General features: G+C 38.3%; 1 protein-coding gene across 2 annotated transcripts in view; it reads right to left on the reverse strand.

The window, feature by feature from the left end:
- Positions 1-1350: 1350 nt before the first annotated feature.
- Positions 1351-25190, reverse strand: part of ANKRD12 (ankyrin repeat domain 12) — a 59577-nt gene continuing 35737 nt past the window's right edge. For both annotated transcript variants that reach the window (XM_082291845.1, XM_082291846.1), the window contains 7 exons: positions 22696-22838; positions 20943-21090; positions 13894-18590; positions 7788-7886; positions 5489-5632; positions 2934-3029; positions 1351-2621 (listed from right to left, as the gene is read on the reverse strand). In XM_082291845.1, the coding sequence (XP_082147971.1) occupies positions 2436-2621; positions 2934-3029; positions 5489-5632; positions 7788-7886; positions 13894-18590; positions 20943-21090; positions 22696-22838 (5513 nt within the window). In that variant the 3' untranslated portion in view covers positions 1351-2435. The remainder of the gene's footprint in view (positions 2622-2933; positions 3030-5488; positions 5633-7787; positions 7887-13893; positions 18591-20942; positions 21091-22695; positions 22839-25190) is intronic.

The raw sequence follows: 25190 nt of genomic DNA on the forward strand, positions 1-25190 counted from the left end.
CCATTGCACCAACGAGTTACTACCGTATTGCGTCTCATCCCTTCTTCCCAGCTCCCGCCGCTCTGTTGGGGGAAATCCACAGCACGGTGTCCTTGAACAACACGAGGCATCATACCAGAGAGTAAACTCGGGGAAGGAAAAAAAAAAAAAAAAAAAAGAAAAAAAAAAGGAAAAAAGACCACAACAAATATCAGAGAAGCCAAGAGATCATTATCTGTGGGACTGAAATATGTGGAGCAATAAAACTTTTACTAAGAAGTTGCAATTGAAAAAACTCGGTTGCACAGACCCTGACACCGGAAAACCTTCTCTCCTTACAAAAAAGACACAGGCTAATGCTAAGAAACATCTGTCTTCAGCTATCCTTACAAGATACTGCCAAAATATTTTTCTTGTCTCCTGCATCCCAAGTATTTTTGTCACACACTTCTTTTCTAACACAGCCAAGACTTCTGCAGCCCAGTTTATCTCTTTTCTGTTCTGTTTGCTAGGCTCTTAATTACTCCTACCTCATACTTCTCCGCTTCCAGCCATGGCTGTTACTTTTTACTATTCTAGTAAGTATCTGACAGAAGTAACTTGTACCCACTTACTAGTTAACACCTTGCAACTTTATCCGTATCTCCTCATCTTTTCAAGCATATAATACAGATTTCTGCAGCATTTTAAGATTTTACAGCTACGTTGTCGCTTTTTCCTCAACAGTTTCAATTCTGAACGAGGTCAGGAAGATATTGCTGTAATAAAAGCAGGAACAACTTCTCCTTCTGCAGATACCTAACAGATTAAAAGTGAAAAAAAAGTTACAGGACAGGAACTACATACTAATTGGTATTACCGTGCTTGAGTTACTATTTATTCTAAACTGGCACTAGCAGTGATGTAGACGGAAGGAGCCTGCTGTCCACAGTGTCTCTTGTTCACTGCCCATTTGGCCTCTGCGCCAGGAAATGCCCCCTGGATATTCACAAAAGCACAAGGAATAAGTTCCCTGTGGTAGCTCACCTGAAAAATCCATTCAAACCAAGGATTTTATATCTCTTACTCTGAGTAACCAGGTCTCCTGCCCAAGCCCCATTTCCTTCAGAAATAATTTCACAGACATCAGATCCCAACCATTCTTGAATAATTTATGGCCTGGAGGGTAACAAATCTTTTTCATGAATATCTGTAACCTCCTACTAATAAATAATTAACTGTCTCCTCATTAACAGTACAAAGAATAAAAAAAGCATTAAATTTCACAACATGGGGAATTTTTTTTAACTTTTCCATTGAGCCTCCTTATATATTCCAGGAATGCTAAGGTTTGATGTACCAAGTGTTCCAATATTAAGAAATTCCAACTAATAACATGACCAATAAAATTTATTAAATATTATATTTACAACTATTTACATATCCCTTCCATAGATTAATATTAAAATAGACAATATACAATTTAAGAATTTTAATTCAAAGGCATTTTGTTGGAAAAAATAGGCTCTATTACGAGACCACCATATAAGAGCAAAAGGGTTTTTTTTGTCTTACACAAAAATATTTTCAGTATAGGAAGTCATAGGTATGGCATTACAACAGCAGACTAATATGAAGTATGATTTTGTAAATATTACAATAGTTTAGGTATCAGTTATTAAAGGGAAGGAGTTCAGAGTCCTGTGGAGCATGCAATACAGTTCAATCCTTTTACAGTTATGGTGATGAAACACGCAGCTAAATCAAACGCATGCCATACAAAAAGGAACTGCCAACCAGGAACACACTACACTTAATAAAAACGACAACTTTGGCCCAATAAACATTAGACAAAAACAGTTTTACAGTTAAAATATCTATTTTATACAGGTTTGAACATTAATTACAAGACTATTTACATTTGCACAATATGTATAAAATAAATTATTTAAAAATGAAGACAATATTACATCTTTTTCCAAAAAGAAATCTGTACAGTAATTTACAAAACATAAGATTAATTGACTATTTTCCTCCAAATCTTACATTTTCTTCCACAGGCTCTCATCATTTTTCTGTGGGAGTTCAACTGTTACAGGAGTTTCATAATACAAAGCTTTATAGCAGATTTTAAGTATAATTTGCTTTTTGGTGGATGTTTTAGTTATTAACAGCTTCCAGCGCTGTCAACTCACCAGGTTTTGTCATCTTTTTCAGCAATAAGCTCTAAAGCTATAGGCCATTTTAAAATACAGATAACAGCAGTTACTGCAAATCCAGACTTAAAGTTTGCATCCATCTTCTGTGTTTGAGCAAGAGTCTGTGCCACACTTCTCTGTAGGAACACCTGAATTATTGAGAAAGGTGGTATTCCACAGAATTAAGTGCTCTGTCTCAAAAGAAAAATACCTTTGTGCATCACTGCACCTCAGTCTCTAGCTGTCCACGGGGAGGGGCGAGCCAGACGGTGCTGGTTGTCATATGGGCGTCAATTCAAAGTCGTCATTAACATCAACAAGAGGAACGTAAAACTCCTGGATTTCATAAATGCTGATAGATTTGTACGTAGCAGGATCAAGCTCTTGCAGTTTAAGCTGCCACTCCAGTCTCTGCACCGCATTCAGCGCCGCTGCTTCGTGCTGCTGCCTCATCAAAAGGCACGTCTGGTTTGAAATTGAGAAAGAAGTTACTGAAATATTTGAAAAAAATATTATTGCAACAAGTTTGAACACAGGAAATACGTCTAACAGCCTCCCTGGTGATAGTAAGTAATTCCCCCAGCGTGTATTTAGAAACGTGCAGACTATGCCGATACACTACATGGCAACAAAAGTTAGGTTTTTTTAATATTGATAGACCTTCCTTTCTGTTACCTCCACAACAGCCCATGATACTGCACACAAATCTACTATTTATTAATCTCATCTTCATTAGATTTGTTTGTTTTTTTAAAGTGGAAAGACAAAGGAATGTACCTTTAATTTGTCAAACTTATCATCAACGTCCTGTAGCCATGACATGAACTGCCTTGCATTAAATCGATCCCTCACCGATGTTTTGCTGTCATCCGTCTGCAAAAACCAAAAATTTATTCCAACTTGATGATTCAATCTTAAACATCCTTTAAAACACAAAACCTCCTCTGTGGGACATAAACAATCCCACAAACACTACTTCTGACAGAGAAACAGATTCAAAGTACAAAGGTATATAAAAGTAGAAATGTTGACCAACACTTCCACTGCAAATCAGCTGCTCCCTAAAAATGGGTATTTTCAGATTTCCTCAAGCTATTTACTGTGCTCTGGTTCTGAAATTCAGAGTGGGAGGCTTAAAGATTTATACCTCAAAGTCTTAACTAATAAAAGGCAGATCCTTCCACAAAATTACTGTCTCTCTTTTTAATCTTTAAAATTTGAAATTAAATCAATATCCCTCAGGGAAAAGCAAAAACATTAATAAAGGAAAACTTAAGCAGCCTGATTTAACCAACTACACAAGTATTGAATGCAATAAAAAAACCTCTTTTTACCATCACAATCCCCAAAAGGAGATTAAAAAAAGTGAGCAGACCTGTCTTACGTCCTGCTTAATGAAATAGCTGGTTTTTTTTTAAATTCCAACTATTTTGTAAGAATTTGGAATGTCACATCTGCCCACTGTGATAAACTAGATATACTCTATACATAGTCCTAAAGCCAGACTGTGCCAATATAACATTTAAATAATAACCACTAAATACAAAAAGCTGTTGTTACTCTCTTAGGGAGAAGACACTGCAGGAATTTGTACACTGTAGCAGCAGGAACAAAAAGAAGCCCAATCAAATGTGCAAAGATTGGCCTTTCTAGAGAACAAAATCAGTATCTGCTAATGGCAGAATGCATTTACAAGACAGTATTTTCTAATGCATCTACATTCTTCCCATTAAACAAATTTAAATCAAACCATCAAGCTGGTAGTATAAAACATTGAATTCAATTGCATTAAAAATTTATTTAATAATTTGCTCAGCATTATATGTAATGTAGTTTCCTAAGAAAAATTACCACAGACTGAAACACAAAGCTGTTGAAGTAGTGAGGGGGAAGGAGAGGCATTTTATTACTGCTCTTGTTATTATATAGATGGTCAAAAAAAAGGCAATACTTGGGGAGCACACCCAACACCTCGACTTCTCCCCCAGAAAGATTCCTTTTGTTTCACAAAATTCAAATACAGAATCAGCTCACTTAAAATGAACTGTAAAATGTTAACTACAAAAATGCAGTTATATGCACAGCTCATGTACTTCTAATTTCTAAAAAGCTCAAGGCCTATAAATCAGGGCAGAAATAAAACAAAGGACTTTGGAAGAGAAAAATCTTGGTTTTGCTCCATCAGTTAGATTTACTAAGCAAATGATGGTTTAAAAATTTATCTGTATGAAGCTTAAAATAAGACAACAATACAGTTTCCATAAACTATCATCTGCTCAATCACCTCACTGGGCATAGCTCTAGTTTTTTAAAGACTGGGAAAAATGTAGTAACTGACTGAAGAAACAGTGTAAGTTGTAATAATTCTATAAGGAGCTCCAGAACTAATGGAAAATCTCCCATATGTTGGAAATGTATGTGTTTCATTTTAAAATGCCCAGCATCCAATGCATCTGCACTTGTTACACCCAAAACATCAACAATTCCTCCTTTCATTATGTGCTTCTCAGAGTCACTGAAGCAGGTGTCAAATGCTGGTTCCATGTTTGTTAGTTGGAAAAACTGTCCACAAAATACTGACACCATGAGATTATTTTCTCTTAGAGGTACAGCTGCAGCCAACTTTTGAGGGATAGTCCACACAACATACACAGATTGTGAAGCACATTGCTTATTTTGTGTTTTAATCAGGACTAAATACCCACATTGAACATGTAAATAACATGGCACAAGAAAATCATGAAGTCATGAGCCTGAAGTCATTTTGAAAAAAGTTATTTTTTCTGGCAGCATTCAACATTTCACTGTTGCTCATCTGTTTTTTATGGAACAGTTCTAGTGACTGCCTTACACAGAGGAGGAAAGTATAATGTGGATATGTCCACAAAACATTCCCAAATTTCATAAACCAATTTCATCACTTCTCACACTACTGCATTCCAATTATTTGGATTACTGATAGAAATGATCTTCTATGCTGGTAATTTCTTTGTTCATGTTTAAGCTATATTTGTAAACTTCAAAAACACATTCTGTTTATGACTAAAAACTGTTTTTATAACAAAATCAGCAGAGGAATGTCCTTATTTTATCCATCTCATAATTCCTGGAGGTGAAAGAAAACCAGACACAATACAAAACAGAAAAATGATATATCCTCCTATTACTGTACACCCATTTGGGCCCCAATATAAGTAACAACCTATAGGGAGCAAAACCTTCATTCCAGGCAAATCAATGACAATTTTGCTATGGGAACAGATTTCTCTCTGAATGCTTGAGTCAGGCTAGCCAGACCTTTTTGTCTGAAGCTGTGAAGGACAAATCTTTACCTGAGCATCCAGAGGCACGTTGTACACCTCAGCATCCAGCAGCACAGTGCAGGCACTGAAGGGCAGAGTTTGATTAGCCAAGGTCCTCGCTGCTCGGTAGTGAACACGTAGAACCTCTTGCTCATTAGAGACAATAAGCTTTTCCTAATTAAGATATCGACATATAAATAAACATTTAGTAAGTCAAGCATTCATAAAAATGCCCACAAATTAAAAAATTTCTTTCTAGGGTTTACACTTTTGAACAGTGTGAGAAATGGGCTGCTGAATGTAGGAAGGGCTGCTCTTCTAATCAAATTCAGAATTTCAATTCAATGATGCAAAGAGTGTCCCATGGATGTCAGAACTGAAAACACCTTCTGCTTAGCCCCAGCCTCCACTGATGGCTGAATGTTCCCACTTACTGAAGCAAGTTCTAGTTAATGAGGGTGGTGAAAAATGAAAGGTAGAAGGAGCACAGGGTTGGGATATAGGTTTGTGAGTGTTGACTGTATGAAGACTTTTACTCTAGGCACAATGGCCAAGCAAAATGCAGCACAAAGATCATTTGCAGGATAATTTTTTTAAAACAACATGCAGTAACTCCCTAAATTCACAGCTGCATAGATATTCTTTCCTAAACTGAGACAAGAAAAATATAACTCACTTGACAAAGTTTGACTTACAGTTGTATAAAGTGGATTTCATTTGAAAATGAGAAAAAAGCCTACATGACCAAAATAACTATAAATAAGCATAATTTTTTAAGACATAGAATAATATTTGTATGTGTTTACTGCTCTGCAATATAATGGCTCTAATTTTTATCAGAATAAAAGAAGGTGGATTAAAACATTATCTTGTATTTCCTGTTTTTCAGAAAACAGGAAAAGGAGCACCTTTCCTTTGGTTAGAATCATAGACTCTGGGTTGGAAGGGACCTTAAAGACCATCTTGTTCCAATCCCCGTGCTGTGGTCAAGAACACCTCCAACTAGACCAGGCTGCTCAGGGCCCCACACAACCTGGCCTTGAACAGTGCCAGGGAATGGGGCATCCACAGCTTCCCTGGGCAACCTGTTCCAGTGCCTCACCACCCTCACAGTGAAGAATTTCTTCCTAATATCTAATTTAAATCTCTCCTCCTTTGGTTTACAACTGTATCTCCCCTTGTCCTAACACTATTTGCCTGTGTTAAAAATCACTTTCCCTCTTTTATATAAGTCCCTTTAAACATGGAAATGCCCCAATGAGGTCTCCCTGGAGCCTACTCTTCTCCAGGCAGAACAGCCCCAGCTCTCTCAGCCTGTCTCCACAGGAGAGGTGGTCCAGCCCTGTGATCATGTTTGTGGCCCTCCTGTGGACTCACTCCAACAGGTCCATGCCCCTCCTCTGCTGGGGACCCCAGAGCTGGATGCAGCACTGCAGGTGGGGTCTCACCAGAGCGGAGCAGAGGGACAGAATCACCTCCCTCACCATGGCCATCATATTTTTAGCTGCAACTGATTTATTTTCAGTCAGAACTTGAACCATGTTTACAGTCTTTGTGCTTATTTTATACCTAGCTTTACACACTGAAATACTAAATTCCAGTAAAACCCCTCCCTCAGCTGGGTTTGTTAAGTCACACTGAAACTGTCAACTGAAAAAGCATCACACTGGGTTTGATGAGGCAGCCCCCTGTATAACTACGTGGAAATCCACAAGACACATCCCTGTCAGAAAGGGGTCCTGCCAGTGCCCACAAGCAATCTGGCTCACAATACTGGCATCTAAAGCTAGGTTACCAAGGAAAAAGGGCAACTTAAAAATAAAGAATACTCCTAAACCAGGAATATTTTCTCTATTTCTGTGCTGAAACTCAGTGATGCCTACAGATGTAGTTCTAATATAATTTTAGGCAGTTTCTGAGCTGAATATTGCAAAACATGTTTTAATCTCAGAGCCACACGTCTTCCCTCTATACAGAATTTGCCATGTCTTCAATTCTTTTAACTCAGTCAGTCTGGTTCTGAAGTCTACAACAATCATTACCTTTCCAAACTACAGTGTGAAGCTTCCTTCCCACTGCCTCTAGGATAAATCGGGGACACAACTCAGCAGCTTTTTCCTGTTAATTGCTCTATCTTACCAACTTCAGCATTTTGCTAACAACTGTCCAAACAATTTTTTCCCCTGTTACAAGTTCCAATTCATAAATTTGGATAGAAAGAAGATTAGAAGTACTTCTAAACACTGTTGGATTCAAAAAAATGTAGTCTGTTCATTGAAAAACATCCTAAAGCTTAAATCTGGGAAATAAAAAAATAAATTAGTCTCACCCTTTCAATACTGTGCTGTAAACGTAGTTTCATCCTTACAACCTCCTGTTGTTTAAATAGTTCCTTAAGCGGGTCTGACAGCGAGGGAGGTGGTGTAATCTGTGGAAAAAGTTTTATAGATAGTATAGTGAATATGTATTTAACATGTTTAGCATTGCTTATGTGATCTATTAAAAATGACCCAAGAAACAATAAGCAAGGCATTTTTTTAAGAAAAGTATGAGTTTTTTTACTTTCCATTAACTACGTGAACTTAATGTGTTTGCAATAAAAGGTTTTAAGGATTCCATACCATAAAATTAATAAACCCAAGCGAAAATGGCATTTCAAGCTGTTTAGTGCTTTTAACCAGTCATTATCAGCATTCCATGGCTGTTCTTTTTAAAAGGCTATACTGTAGAATATAGTAAGAATACAACTTGCTTTCAGTTTTAGAGTCATTAAAGCACAGCTGTTTGTTTTGAGAAGATAAAAACTGCCTAGCAAAATGCAAGAGCAAAGCAAAAAAAAAGTATTGCTAAAAAAACCCCAAACCACTTGATATATTTATACAAAAGCAACAGCATTTTATACTGCACAAAAGATAACCAACCATACTCCTAATCTTGCAATCATACAGAACACAGGCAAGCACAAAAAGTAGACTAGAGCCCCAGACAGTGGCTTCAAAAAGTGTTTCTTCCCGACAGTTATTCAAGTAAGTTTTTAAAAAAAAACTTACTCCTTAAAAGAAAATAATTTAAAAAAATCAAATAGACTTGAGTGACGTATCAATGCTGTTACTGATTTGCTATACTATAAGCATTTTGCATCTTTAGTCAATTATAGTAAACAACCAGAATTACTGCCTGGTCTAAGCTGTATGACAAACACTGACAAGGCACCTGGAGCCCTCCTGGCAACTGCAGAAATCAGATGCTTCTGAAAAGTAACTAATAAACATCGTGGGAGTTTAAAGGCTCCACCCAAAGTTTACTTTTCTTTATGCCAGTTCTGTCTGACAACTCAGCATGGGTTTTAGCAATTTTAGCAATCTAAGAGCATTGATACTGCTTTGGAAAGACCCATTCCAACGACATGAAACACTACCTACTACCACTGATACTCAAAAATCACAGCTCAAATACATACCTGCAGTTAGTATACCCTACCCTGTACCTAACACAAACATAAATAATTCTTTTCAGTAAAATAGATCCTTCAACTGTCAAGAAGTAATAAATCCATTACGGCAATACAGACACACTGTAGATTAAACCAGATTATTAGTCTCAATCTTGCACCTATACATTCCAGTAACAAAGTGATTTATCTACCAGATATGCTTGAATTATTATTATACCGGAAAATTATTTCAGAACAATTTTTTCCCCAACGGGAAGTTAGCCAATGTCTTTGGAATTAAAGAATATAATGAATAACTAATTGCAGTTCATTCCTTAAATTATTATATGGTAAAAAATGACATTCAACTCCTTCACATTTCAAACTAGGAACAGGATACACTCCACTTTTCTTAGTGAAAACAGTTTGGCTCTCAAACCAGTAATGTTTATGACATATGCCATTTTGTGCAAAACATCAGTATTAAAAACAAATATACCCCCTATAGTCTAGTTTTTCCTGAAAACTTTGCATTCATGGTACAGTACAACAGTGCTGTCAGAGTCTTTCAGTAAAATAAGACAAGATGCTTTTAAGTAGTATCAAGCTTTAATTTTAATAAACTCAAAACATCTCCAAAAATCTCCGTTCTTTTGCTTACAGAGAAGCATCCAGAGTAAGAAGCAAGACAGAGAAGCTGTCTATAAATAATCTCTGGGTTTATGCACCTACATTTTCCAGAAATAAAAATTTCAAAGTTGGCAAGCATTCATATAAGCTGAACAATTTCACAGAATGGCCTGGGCAGGAAGAGACCTTAGGGATCATCTAGTTCCAAGTCCCCTGCCATGTGCAGGGATGCCACCCACTAGACCAGGTTACTCAGGGCCCCATCCAACCTGGCAGTGAACACTTCCAGGGATGGGGCATCCACAGCTTCTCTTGCCAACCTGTTCCCATGCCTCACCACCCTCATAGTAAAGAATTTTTTCCTAATCACTGATCTAAACCTGCCCTCTCTCAGTTTGAAGCCATTCACCCTTGTCCTGACACTACATTTCAAATATTGTAAAATATTTCCCTTAAATTCACAGATGGTTTAGTTTTGCAACACAAGTAAGAATCAACACAGTAGAAAAAACCTGACAAGGAGTTGATCATCTAGACAGCAGACTTGTGTGGACTTTTATTTAAATGTGTAGGACTCTGTTTCAGCAGGTTATGTTCAGCCCTGAACACAGATTATGCTCATACTCGTGCGACACTGACAGGTTTCAGTGACCCAAGCCATCCCTACTGCCACCGGATACATCCATAAACTCCTCATTCCAACCCAGCCCAGCCCAGCCTGCCAAAATGTACAGCTAAATACAGGGCTAGCTTTGGTTACAGTTGTTTATGGAATGATCATTTTTTTCCTCTCTTCTTGGAAACTTGGGAAGAGTGAGCCTCAGATGCTTAAGAGCCTGAACACAGGATTTGGGTAGTCGCACACCACCTGCTGGAAATCCCAGCTTGTGAACCAGCACTGGATTCAGACAAGGGAAATGGGTTTCTTTGAGACCAGAAAGTCTAACTTAGAAGTTTTGAGGCAGGAATAGCCAGAGGAGCCCCTCAGACCTTCTGGTCAAAGAGACTGTTACTAAAGAGAACACAAAAACTGTGTAGGGAAAATACAAACACGTAAGTTGGACTTGAAGAACAGAGCATGAAACTGAACACCACAAAAAAAAGGTGCCCTCTGTTTTTTGTAAAACCAAATATCAAACTAGTTTCTTAAGGGCTCACGCTCCATACAGGAGAGGGAAACAAAGGGGCCCTGCCTGCTTCAGAGAGTTCTCTGTTCCCAGTCTTGAGAAATGACTCAGAAAATCCAGAGAGAACTCAGCCTTGTGCCTCTGCTCCACCTCACTTGGAGCCAGCCACTAGAACAGGTCTGATTGGCAAGAGCTCAGGTTCAAGACATGCCCTCCTCATCTCCAACACATCAAAATCAATCAGCAGCTTTCCTTCAAAACACCTGCAACAAGAGCAACAACTCTTCACTCTATAAACCTTCAATTCCCATTTGTGCCTGCTACAGACCTCCACTCTTCTACATCATCCAAACCACCGGCCTGCTCTAATGCTCCATTTCATGCATTCTGAAAACAAGTTTCTGGTAATACCCCTACAATCAGATTTTACCACTTGAGTTTCTACAGCAATACCAGGGAGACAGGGCAGAATCCCTTTTACTAGAAACACATCTGTTAGATACCCAGTGGAGTCTGGCAGTGAAATCATCCTGGTACCTCCTCTCAGGAGACAATACAGATAAAGATGACTGAACCCTGTAGAACATACAGATGGAACGAACAATCTGAAAGGCAGCAGAGCCAAGTACAATTTAAATTTACTCTGTTAGAAGATTCAGATTTGTTTCCTTCTATTTTGAACTGACCTGATGTCTCCTACCTTATGTTTTGTATTTGCACTGGTGAGAGGGAAGCCACAATTCATACATGAACACCCTCACAGCCTTAGATGATCTGGGCTATAAATTACAGTAGATAAACAAAGCTGTGGAAATAAAGTTTTAGCACACCATCTCCTGGTTCCCACCTACAGCATGTTTGAAGTTCATCAGATAAACTACAGTGAATCATTAAAATTCCAATGCAGACAACAGCATGTTACACCAACCATTCTGAGTCTCAGAGCTAAATATTATGGTCTTCGTGCAGACCTATACAAAGGGATATCTGTAACACAGGAATAATTAAAGAAACAGTATCTACTTTCTATGTAAATTGATGAGGCATAAATTGGGTTAACAGAGAATCATTAGAGAATCAAAGGAAAAACTAAAACAAACTTGACAAAAAGGTAATTTTACAGTTGCTTATTAAATTGCGCATTATAGATGTAACAACACGTTATTAGTATTTCACCATTTCAGAGAGACTAGGCACAGGCTTTATTTTCACTTTGTTGGACAATGTATACAGTAAACAAACACTTATTTTTGAGAATGAAATGAACCTTGGCTTAGCAATACTCATTTCTATGGTATTTGTAACAGGAATTATTATGATCGTGATTTTCAATGGTGACAAAATAAAATTATTAAACTGTGTACACAAGCAAACTCTGCTGATAAGTTAAATCTGAACTAGTTTTTTTAACAGTATCTTTTTTTCTGAAAGGAAACATGAAAACTTTAATCAAAATGGTACATTTACACAAGTGGCAGTAATTAAATAAAGCACTTAGTCGCACTGGAGATTTTTCAGACAAACAAAACAGAATTTCTTGGAGTATCTCCTTATTTAGAACAAAACTCATGCTTTTTCTTACACTTTAATTCTAATGAAAATAACCACCAATTCCTAAAAATTTATTTTGGCTTCTCAGAATTTATCTTCTTCTTTTTTGCTTCTAGCAGCTTGGAATAAAAAGTTCCACCTGTTCTCTCTAGAATACTGACAGGATCAAAGTATATACAAAACAATTAACTGTTTAAAATAACATTACCATCAGAACATGTATGTGTAGGGAATCAAACCAGAAATCTAAATGAGACAAAAATCAGTAACTGTAACCCTTCAATTACATATTTACCTTTTTATCAACTTTATTAAAAGAGGGTTTTCTTTTCAACAGTTAATTAAAAGCCATTGAGAATAGGAAGTACACATCCACCTCTGATATTTTCTGAACCTCTTACCCGAGATTTTGCCCTCCAATACCTAAATTTATTTTCATTAACGGCAGAGTCCCTATTATACACAGCAATAGAGACTAGAAGGAATTATAAGGCAGTGCTTTAACATCAAGTCAGTAACTCTGCCTTCCTTACGGTGCCTACACACATTGCCATTTATGATAGGGAACTGAATTCTATTGCTCAGGTAGGAGATGGACCGGGGAAAAACATATGCCATGCTTCTCTACTTTCCACTTATCCCAAATTAAGCACTCAAGTGTGATGCCAAAGCAGTAAGCCGTAGCTTGGAAACAGTATGTACTTGACTAGCAGCAGCTACACAACAAACAAACAAACAAACACACACAAACTATGCCTGCAGTGATAAAGATGTTACAGAAGCTGCAACAGCTACTGAGAAAGATTTGTAGATTTGGGAAAGCTGACAGCCTGGTATATTGTGGCAAAGCTTGTCCCTGGTTCACTTACAGACCAAGTATAAGGGTCATCTTACCCACATCTTTCCTCAGACTATAACTGGCCTACTAATTCCAAAAAATAAACAGCTTATAGAGGGAATTATGACTACCTGTGTGATAAAGCAAACATTTTTAAATTTACACATTAAATTTCTATTCATTGCTTCATCAAAAAAATCTTCAACTCTACTGGAAAAAAGCTAAAGCTTTTTTACAGTCAAGTAAGGGTGAGTTATCTTAGACAAGCTGACATAATAACTTGTCCATTCAGAAATGGAGAGCTTAGAACTAAACAAGTGTCTCTGCACTACAGATAGTCTTCAGTAAAAAGGAAAAAAACCCTTGACATTATTTAATAAAACAATGAACACTTTAGATGGATTATAAAAGCCAGGACACAGCAGATAGCACCTGCTCATTTTGAGATAGCTGGCAGGCACTCTCCAACTTAAAACGTTTGGTGATGGACTTAGTATTTTGAAGCACTGCACATCCACCCCCCTCCAAATGAAACAGCTTTGACTAACTAGTTCTAACAAAATTATTGACAGCAGAAATTCAGAGAAGCTCTCAATAACTGACTTCTGAAAGAGTAGGCTTTACATACTTTGAAATACAGTATTTGTGTGCCCTTGACAGGTGTCATACATGGTTTGTCTTACAGTGACTGTGAAACCACTGTGTGTATTTCCAGTGAATGGGGCTTTAAATATGGTGCTATTAACATGTCAACTTCCTGTTTTCAGCAGAATATTCAGAAGCAAGTTAGGAAGAATAAGGAAGTTACAAAAATAAAACCAAAACATGCCTTTCATTGAAAGACCATGTTACTTACAGTTGGGATGCATATCTTGCTCAAGGGATTGCCATCCAACAGGTAGGAGCCATTGAAAGTCACATACTCATCATAATATTGAGGTGCCTGAGGAATAACACTGCACAGCAATTTACGCTTCTCTTCTATCTTCTTCCTTATGTGCAAGTATTCAAAGTAGGGGTTTGCTCTTTCAGAACTGTATGGCTGAATCTCTTCAAGCTTCAGAGAATCAACAATAGCTGCCAGTGACTGCTGGGTCTTCTCCTTGGCCTGCAGCAAAGAAGGGTTCACTTGCACAGGCTGAGGCACACGTGACACCTTCCTTTTACGTGGATGATGTACCTGAGCATCATCATCTTCAGTTAATCTAATTCTTGCTTTCATAGATGCTAATGATTCAGACTCTTTTTCTGATGTTTGCGTGCAGCCAAGAGGATTCTGCTTGCCCTGGTTAGCAAGCAAATTTGCTCTGTTCCTCGTGATTCTTTGAGGTACTTCTTGCTGTTCCATCTTCTGATCCTCAGCAACTTCTTCCTCTACTTTAACTATTTGGCTGTATTTATGCACCTCTTCCTGTGTAATCTGTTGTGAACTATTTTCCAAGTTGGATAGAGAGGAGCACTGTGGTGGATCATCTTCCAACACATTTTCTCTGTCTGCAGTGCAGGGGCTTTTATTAACCAATTCATTTGTAATTCCTTTTGATATTCCTGAACTTAGTTCACAGGTATCAGCATTGGCTTTACTATCAACAACATGCACAGAGACCAACTTTTCTTGTTGGTCTTTTTCATTTCTAGCATCTGAAGTCTCTGCTGTGTTACCATCCACTTCACCCAGCGCATTCTTACAAACAACTTTACTGAATGTGTATGAATTCACATTTAACTGTGAACTGCTATCACTTTCAGGAGTATCTTTCTCTAATGGTACCATTGGTAAATCACTCACCCTTTCATAGCTCTGTGAAACATCCTTTGGAGAGCTCTCAGAATATACAACAATGGGTGCATCAATCTTCTTAATGTTTGAAGGGAAGAAAGCATTTTCCAGCTCTCTGGTACTAGTAGCATCTGTATCCAAAGCAAAAGTTGTAGTCTGAACTAGATTTTGCTGCTGTACAAATGATGAATCTTGACTGCTAATGCCTGGTAAAGAAACGTGTTTTGACACAACTGGAAGTGGCTGGATAGGTAAAGAACAAGGTGACTGTGAAGGCAAAAATGATGCTGATTCTTGAGAACCGGAATTTCCCTTAACTTCAGCATGCTGAGGCAAAAATTCAGATACTTGTTGCTCTTTTAACGTCCTGCTCTCAGAATTATGCACTGCTACAATACTTTTAGTATCTTGCTCTGATACACCACAACCTGAGCTGTTAAACTCACTGTTTAATGAGCTAAATCTGTCAAAAGGCACATCCCATGGTTTGGTTTGCTGAGTCACACCACTTTGACTACATGGCTCTAAATGCACATTAGAGTCTTCTGAAGGGCTCATCTGAGCAATATCTTTAATGGTACTTGGCCCTGTTGTTGCCTGCTTGTTGCTAACAGCTCCATTTGGAGATGATGTGAAGTTTGACTGCAAAACAGTCACACTACTTTGAAAATCTCTTTCGAGTGTGCTACACAGTAATTCTGGTTTAGGAGAAGTGCTACTGTAAGTCTGAACTGAGGGCACAGAGTTCTGGTTGTTTTCTTCTGATATTCGAGGCTGTTTGCTGTGTTCAGAAACCACAGCAGGCATGCTGCATCTTCGAACCTCTATAACAGGCCTACACTCATTTAAAACCAACTTAGCATCTTCAACAGATGCTGATCTAACATACATTTGTGGGAGCCTGTTTGTGAAAGGTGGCTTAATGCGATCTGGCAACTCAGCAAGACCATCGGCCTCTTTTTCGACAAGGGCTGGTGATTTGGCACTTGCCAAAAATGGTGACTGCGAAAAAGACATTTGGGAATCAGAACCTTCTGGCATAAAGTCCGAATCATATTCGATTACAGGCCTTGGAGTAGTTACTGTGGTATGGCAAGAATCCTCAGAGCTTGCAACAGAAACCAAGGACACTGACCGGGAGCTCAGCCCCATCTTTTCACTTTCTGATTTGGGGGATCTACTTAAGTTATCTAAGGCCAACGAAGCCTTTGCAACATTGACACTTCTTGTATCTACTGACTGTGATCTATTACTTGTAGCATCTTTCTGCTGCTTTTCCTTCACACAAACATCTGGCAACTCTGAACTTTTTGAACGAATCAGTTCTTTGCCTTTTACTTCAGCTAACGAGTGTTTGGGTTTTTCCTTCATTTTGTTATGTTCTGAACAAGTGCGGTTTCTCAAACGTTCCTTCTCTTTCTGTTTTATTTTTTCTTTATGCTTTCTATGCCACTGCTCTATTTCCAGATCTTTAAGGCTAAGCATTCTTTCGAAACTAGTTTGCATCAAATCATCGTTGACCAGTCTTTTTTCTTTAGGCCGAGCATCCTTTGGTGCAGGAGCTGGTTTAGGCTTAAGTTTCTCATGTTCAAGTTTTAGTTTAAGCAAACTACTTTGATGCAGTTTATCTTTATGCTTGTCTCTCTCTTTGTATCGGTCTATATCTTTATCTTTTTTATCTTTCTCTCTACCATCTGGAGTTTTCAACAAATCATCTTTTGGTTTTTCTTTCAAAGATGACAGTTTGTCATGAGCTGTTTTATTACTTTCTGTAACACTGCATCTCCTTTCCTCTTGCATGTGTTTTGAGTTTGCCAGTGATGAGGTCTCCTTATCTTTGGATTTGTCTTTTTTTTCAAATTCCTTTTCTTTAGTTCTATTTTTTTCTGATTTAGTATATTCAGATTCCTTTTCAGATTGTTTGACTTTTCTTTCAGTACAGTGTTTTTCTTTGCTTTCAGCCCAATGTCTGTCTTTATCAGCCTTTTCTTTATCATGCTTCTTATCAGTTTTTTCTTTATTTCTTTCCTTGTCATCCACTTTTTTAAGAGTACCCATGCTTTTTACTTTATCATTTTCCTTATGGCACCTTTCTGCTTGCTGAAAACTGGACTTCTCCTTTACTTTCTCTGTATTTTCATTTACTTCTGCTTTTTCTTTCTCCATTTTGTATTCATGCTTTAACTTTTTCTCTTTTTCTCCATGTTTTCTTTCTATCTTTTCAACATCTTTTTCTTTGGCTGAGAATCGTTTTTCTGTCTTTTCTTTATTTTCCTTTAAATTCTTTTCCTGCTTTTCAGTATCTGTTTCTCTTTCTATTAAATGCACACTGGCTGTTTCATCTTTAGCACCAAAGCAGAACAATTCGATTTCTTTATCTGCAAGCATAACTTCTTTTTCTTCTTTTGTATCATTTGTTTTTTCATCCTTGAGAAACTTCTCATTTTCCTTTTTGTTCTTCTCTTTTTCTCTCTCATCTTTAGTACTTCTCTCTTTCTGGAACTGTCTCTCCTTAACTAACTTATCTTCTTTTGCCACAGCTTTTTCTAGCTTTGATTTTCTATCTGAAGAAAGAGATTCATGTTCTGTATTTAATAACGTATCATCATTTTCATCACTTTTGAAAAAGTTCTCTTTCCAAAATTCTCTGTCAAACTCAATACTTCTTTGAACCTCTTTAACATTATCTTTATGTTTGTGTTTCTCCTTCTCCCCATCCTGTTCCTTTTTGTGCTTTTCCTTTTCTCTTTCTTTGTGCTTCAATTTATGTTTTTTAAGTGTTTTACCTTCCTTGTCAATTTTTCTCAAAGTATAATCTGAATTCTCAAATGTTGAGCTATTATCTTCCTCTTTAATTTTAGGACTAGATTTTTCACCAAATTCCAAGTGAAAATCCTTTTGATGATGCTTGCTTTTTTCTTTGTGCTTGCAAGATTTGCCACTAGAACTTTCAACTAGGTAATCAGACTCAGTGCTGTGATCATACCGAACTAATTCGGACTGCAATGTTATTTCAGAACCTCCTGGTGATAAGCAAGTTTTGGTGTTTTCTTGCTTTAATGGCGTTGACTGCTTTTCACTTAACCCACAAGGATGCTTCGGAGATTTTCCAGCAGTGATATGAAATAGATGCAAAGAAGAATCTTCTTTTGAGGTGAAAGACTTCTTAAAGGTTTCTTCCTCTCTAGCTTTATCTAAAGAATCTAACCCAGAAGTAGCTATATTTGTTACTCTAGCATTTTCTTTTTCTTGCTTTACTTCTTGATTCTCTTTATTTTTGCTCTGATTTTTTACTTTCCTTTTAACTTTGCCCTTTTGCTTGTGTTCATTTGTAACCATATATTCTTTCTTCACTCTGACATCAGAATTTGATGTCTCTGAAACAGAGCAAGGAGAGACTATCTTCTTGTCCTGAAGTATTTCTTCATCTGAACTTTCAGAACTTGAATACAGAACTCTAGATGGTTTCTGTTTTTTGTTTTTGAATGATTTTGAAAAGACAACTTTTTCTTGTTTCACAAATAAGCTGGTCTGTTCAACTTCAGTCTCATCTTCTTTCCTTGGGTCTTTTCTAAGAATATGCTTGTCATCAATCATTTTTTTCATTTCATCTTCATCATCATCTTTAAACTCATACTCATCTAGAGCAGATGGAAGTGGTGCCTTACTAGGGACCATCTGTTTGCTGTTGTTGGCTACAGAGTCCTTTTCTGCTTCTGAATCAACATTCCCATCTACACTGGAAGGATTTACAGATGGAGCTTCTTCAGAATCTAGAGTAAGGAAACAAAAAATTAATTGAATACTGATGAGACACTTGTCACACTTCAGGACAAAAGAGTTCAGCTCAGCAGTCACCTCTTTACAAATGAAAAAAGAATAAAACCTACCTTAAACACACAACAAACCTTCTCACTAGAATTTAGCTTTTTAAGAGAAAACAAAAGGTCACGAAATCAAAAGTTCTCCCCTCCCTTTACAGCTCTCACTTAGGCATGTAAAAATACTAATTAACATTTATATCTAATAAAAGTAATGCACTTCAAATTTTGGAAACCTCATCTATTGTGCATAATTCCTGTATAACCTCTTTCCCAAGGACAATACCCTGCACAGACAGACTGTTGAGGAACCAATTGCTAAACAGTAACAAGTTCCTATTACACATATGTAAAAATATTTGTCTTAAGATTAATGATTTCACTAAGCTGAAGTTGATTCTGTGAAGTGATGCCACAACTGTCCCTTAGAACGAAGGACCATGCACTGTATTTCAGGTTATTCTAGTGCCAAAAATGTTAACACTACATCAGAACGTAGGGCAATATGACTTTTTTTTTCTTCAAGTATAGTGAAACTTTGACTAGAAAACATTCCTAGGGGGTTGGTTTTTTTTTATTTGTCTGGGAAAGAGAAACCAACTTTTACAATCATGTGACATGAGGTTGGAAGGGACCTCTGGAGATCATCTTGTTCACCCCACCCTGCTCAGGCAGGGACACCCAGAGCCAGCTGCCCCAGGACCATGCCCAGAAGGACTTTGAGTATCTCCAAGGATAGAGACTCCAGAGTCTCCTTGGACTATCTGTGCCACTGCTTGGTCATCCTCACAGTAAAAAAGTGCTTCCTGTTGTTCAGAGGGAACTTCCTGTGTTTCAAGGTGTGCCCATTGCCTCTGGTCCTGTCACTGGGTACTAGTGAAAAGAGCCCAGCTCCGTCCTCTTAGCACCCTCCCCTCAGGTATTTGTACACATCAACAAGATCCCCCTGAGCCTTTGCTCTTCCAGGCTCTTCATCAACTTCCTGGCCTTTCCCTGGACTCTCTCCATTGTCAGTGTCTCTCTTGTACTGGGGAGCCAGAACTGGACCCAGAACTCCAGCTGTGGCCTCATCAGTGCTGAGCAGAGGGGAAGCATCACCTCTCTCTACCTGCTGGCAACATTCCTAATGCAGCCCAGGATACCTCTGGCTTTCTCTGCAGCAAGGGCACACTGCTGGCTCATGGTCAAGCTGGTGCTGTTCACCATGACCCAGGGCCATTTCTGCAAAGCTGCTTCCCCAGCTGGTCAGATCCCAGTCTGCACTGCTGCTTGGATGGTTGTTCCTCCCCAGCTGCAGGACTCAGCACCTCCCCTTGTTGAACTACATGAGATTCCCAGGAGCCCATTTCTCCAACATGATGAGGTTCCTCTGGATGGCAGCACAACTCTCCGGTGCACCACTCACTCCTCCTTAGAACTCCCAGCTCTGTGTCATTAGGAAATTTCCTGATGGTACACTCTACCCCAACCATTAATGAAGGTGTTAAACAGGAGTGGACCCAGTATTGATCCAAGGTACACAGGCAGTTACTGGCCTCCAAATAAACTTTGTGCCACCCTTCTGGCATAGACATTCGGCCAGTTTTCAATCCACCTCATTTCTTTTACCTAAAAGATTCTGGATTATTGAAGATTCTGTGAAAGCCAAATGAAAAGCTCCTGTCTGGCACTCAAGTAAGTTACTCATGGTCAAGAATCTTTTGCTTCTGGGGCAACAATTCTTTCTGTGCTCCAAGAGGTGTTACATATTCCTCAATCTGCAGAAATACAGGAACGGCCAAGAATTACTGCCTCCACTTCAGCAAGTCACCTACCTGGTCACCTGCAGATACCAGTGGTTGCCCCACTGGCAGGGACTTTTCTACACTGAGTAACTAAGTTAGACCCATGTGAAACACTGACTCCTGATTCATCTACTAAACTAAAGGTGGAAAATAAGTGACTTTGGGGTTATTTTTCACCATGAAAACATCTCAGAAAACACCCTGTATTGTAACAGATACGGTATTTTTCCTCTATACCTTTCTCTGGTAAAACCACCACTCTGATATAGAGTTGATATGCAAAGTTGGAACAGCTTATTAAAGACAGAGAGAAAACAAAACAAAAAAACCAGAATACACATTTCAGATAATTCAATTGAAAAATTTAACAAACTACCTCTAAAAATAAAAGTGGAAGACAACCTTAGCATTATCAATTGTTACCTGCAGCAAGTCTTAATAGCTAACACTATGCAAAAGATTAAAGCCACTTAACCTCAGGTGAAATAATGCATTTATGCAACTAAATAGCTACTTTTACCTGAGCAACTGTCCTCATCATCAGATATGGGCACCTCCCTTTTCAATAGCATTTCCAATTCTTCAGTTTCAGCAACGTCAACAGGTCTCTCCCCATGCTTATTGGCTTGAAATGGATTTCCACCATGTCGAAGCAACAGCTTCACAATCTGCAGCATTAAATAAATTAACTTTTAGGTTATGCACAACATGTTTCTTGACCAACATAAAAAGCCCCTGTTGCACACAAAATGTGAGTAACAGGATACGCAATCCTAAGTCCTATCTATGACACTGAGACTAGAAAGCAAGACTTCAGCAACTAAAATGCAAAGTCCAGGTAGTATATACATAGTCTGCTCTTTAAAGGAAGTGAAGGGGAAGACTAGAGACAGTTGTCCTCTGTTACACAGACACAGCATTATTATAAAGGAATGCAATAGGGGCCTTTTATTCTTGCTGTTCTAGCATTTCTTCACACAATTCATCTGGTTCCCCACCTACCAGGCTCTCTACTCCTCTGCATTTGATTCACCCTCTTGTTCCAAATTTTATTGCACTTAAATAAGGAACAGATTAAGTTTTAAAAGTAGCAGTACTGTTGGTTTACACACAGCAGTTCCAAAAAGCCCTGAGAGAGATCCAAGTATCTTACTGGAGGAACAAACTAACCCCACCCGCAACTGCATGCAATAAATCAAAATCATCAACTTCTCCATCATCAAGGGCAACAGTCTGTTAATGCAACAGTGATACCAAGGCCACTGCATTTTCAGCACAGTGTCCAGTATTAATTACATTTTTTTTCCTTATGTGGTAAGAATGGGGAAATTCAGCAGACAGTGATACCATAACAGGAAGCTTCAGAATTATTCTGGTACACAATCTCAATGAGATGGCCACAGGTACCTGTACTGAGACCAGATAAGCAAGAGGCCTCATTCTCCAAGACTCTACTAAAACTCTACGAAAGCTTGATCTAAAGACCCAAGATCTCTGCTTAGGTGCCTATAAAAAGCAGTCACTAAACAGCTAATAAAAAAATTCCCAGCAGATTATCATAATTAATTTCTCTAGCTTTTCCAGAAAAACCTTTCAAACGGAACATCTTGTTTGGAAAGTGTACTTGATTGAAGCATGTATTCTATCTTTTGCTTTATACAACAGATTGCACACACAGTAATGAAATAAAAGATACATAAAGGGAAAGCAGAGTCACTTCTGCATCTTATTTGCAGAAATTAAGAACAAATTTAGAAGCTAATGTAAAATACCTACAGAGCTCCATTTATCTTCTCCCCTAAGTGCTGATTGGTAAATTTTAAAAAATAGTAAGAATACACATACATCAATTCTCCATTTCGATGCCATAAATAATACACAAAAAGAAATATAGGACATATAGGACCCTTAAATATTTATAAACATATATGCATAATATACACAAATCCATAGTACACTGTCAGCAGACATTTTTCTTTTGAGAATTCTGTACAGTAAAAGTTTCTCAAAAAAAGTTGCTAAAGTGCTGATTTACTAAGAAAGTAAAGGGGAAACTTTTAAATATTTAAGACAACAGATATTGGTAGAAAATATCTGGCAAAAGAAGTCAGATGAAACAAAGACAATCAGAACAACTTTAAGATGCTCCCAAAACAGCAGAAGCAGAACTATAAGACCACGTAACTGCAAAGAGGACAGTAAGAATTTGTTCTGAAGCTCCAGCATTTCAAGCCACATATTTATACCCCCTCCCATTCTCCCAGAACACTCACGTTTCTATGCCCACTACTAGCAGAATCATGAAGTGGGGTATCATCATCCAAGCCCTGCGTGTTCACGTCAGCTCCCGCCGCTATCAGAACTTTAGCAACATCATAGTAACCAACATTACAAGCTTCATGCAGTGGTGTCCAACCTAGAGTGAAGAACAGTAGACTTAAGACTGAAAGATCAAAGATCTGGTTTTTTTCCTCCTGTGCTGTAGATCTGTATTGCCTCCAAACATTTCAAAACACACTCTCACACACAGTACTTGGCAGGACAGCCACACCATGGGTCTGATGAACAACACATGCTTTATCAACTTTAAACCTCACACCAAATTCCAAATTCTTCTGAGATTAAACTGAATGCTGGAATCACAAATCAAATAGTACAAGACAAAATCTGGCACAAGATCCCCAGGCTAAACATGTCAGAGATTCTTTGACTAGTAAACATTTGAACTGTGTTAAGTGTGTATATAAATAATATTATTCTATATGAAAGCAGTTTGAAAACCACACTACTGGAAAAAATAAGTATGGCAAATTACCTTAACCATCACTCCTTTAGAGCTACTGAACATGTACTAGGAATCATTAACAACATTTAGCAGCTAGATAATAAGCTATTAATAGTGACAGAGAACTTATTGCTGGTATTTCCCAGAACACTAGTAATTTTTTGTAATTTTGATTTCCACAAGTGCAGTCCTCATTTTCTGCAGCAGAGCGTCAACTGAAGATGACAACCCACACAAGCTGTATTCCTTACCTCAATTTCCTCTCCCCAGCTTGATGACTTCATAGCTGACCTGAACTGCTGTTGATGCCTTCTCAAAGCCCAGTTCTGGGGAGGCATTCAACTTTTGTTTTCAACATAACCAGTGCAAGTCTGGAGGAGTTTATTCACGTGAACCATGGGTCTAATCAGCAGCAGTCTTGTACCCCCACTTCATGGATGTACAAGAAACCCCTAACTTATCTAATCCCTCAGTAACTGGATTTCTCACCTTCATCTTTCACTCAACTTCCAAGCTGCCACTCATTTAAAATTTTAAAAAAGCTAAAAAGAAAGAAAGAAAAAAAAAGAAAGAAAAAAAAAGAAAGAAAAAAAAAGAAAGAAAAAAAAAGAAAGAAAAAGTGAAAAATAAAAAAAAGCTTCTAGGTTATTCTAGAGCAAAACACTTCTTTCTGTTCTTCATACACTAAATCTCCTCTTCAATCATCACTTTAGTTACCCACTTCCAGCACTGTCTGGCTACCACCTCCTTCTTTCCATTTTCTTGCCACCTGCCCTTTTCACACTCACCCAACATGATAACACTCTTCTGCTCTCAGCCCTCTGATCCCTGTCTTTTATTCTCTGTATTAATTATCTCCATAACTTATTTTTCTCCATGTTGTACTGCTTTGCTTTTCCATCCTTTCACAATGTCCAGCCTGCCAACTCTAGTGCTGGCTTGCTGTCAATATCTGTTTCCTTTACTGTTGTTCTCACATGGCAGTATCATTCTGGCAGATATCCCATGAGCAGGGTTACTTCCTCCATTACTAATTCATTTTCTGCTCCTTTAGTTCTGCCAAATCCTTAGCTAAAAAACTCTAATTCTCTAAACTACACTGCATCCTAAATTCCTACTCTTCTCCACTCATGACTCACTGCTTCAATCCTCCCCCTCTTCTTGACTTCTCCCTCTGCACAGTATTTTGAAGTTCAGCCATCTCGGCTTCTCTCTTTGGATTACCAATAGAAAAATATCTTGCTTGATCCCAAACATCTCCTCCAGAATTCTGAATGAAGTCCCCAACCACTTGCTTCCAACTGGTTCTCAGAACCATCTCTCCGCCATTGTCCTCTTCCTTCCATTTGCCTTTAAAATTAAGTATCTGCACGAGGTCAGACTGGGATGAAGCTATGAAGTTAACTTCCTCCACAGCAGCCCATATGGTGCTGTGCATTGCATTTGGGGCTATACACCAGTACTCACAGCACATCGGGGTTTTGGCTACTGCTGAACAGGGCCTGTGAAGCGTCATGGTTTTCTCTCTCCCTCCTCCTGCACAAGAGGTTGGGAGGGGACATAGCCAGGACAGCTGATCCAAATGTGTATTCCATACCACAGGATGTCACGCAATAAAAGCTCAGGGAAAGGAGGAAAGTGGGTTGTTTGTACATAATGGCATTTGTCTTTCCAAGCATCTGTTACACCTGCTGAGGTCCTGCTTCCCGGGAAGTGACTGAACATTTGCCTGATGATGGGAAACAGTGAATTAATTCCTCTTCTTCCTTTGCTTGCACATGCAGCTTTTACTTTTTTTATTGAATGGTCTTTAACTCAAACTACAAGGGCTTTTTTCCATCTTATTTTCTCTCCACACCTTGTTGAAGAAGGGAAGTAAGAGAGCAGCTGGGTGGGTGTCTGGCAGCCTGCCAAGGTCAACCCACTACATCTCTTCTTGAAGGGTTTCTATTATTCTCCCTGTGATTTCTATGGGCCTGTCTT

Source organism: Coloeus monedula (assembly GCF_965178545.1).
Source record: "Coloeus monedula genome assembly, chromosome: 1".
In the NCBI taxonomy this organism is placed as follows: domain Eukaryota; kingdom Metazoa; phylum Chordata; class Aves; order Passeriformes; family Corvidae; genus Coloeus; species Coloeus monedula.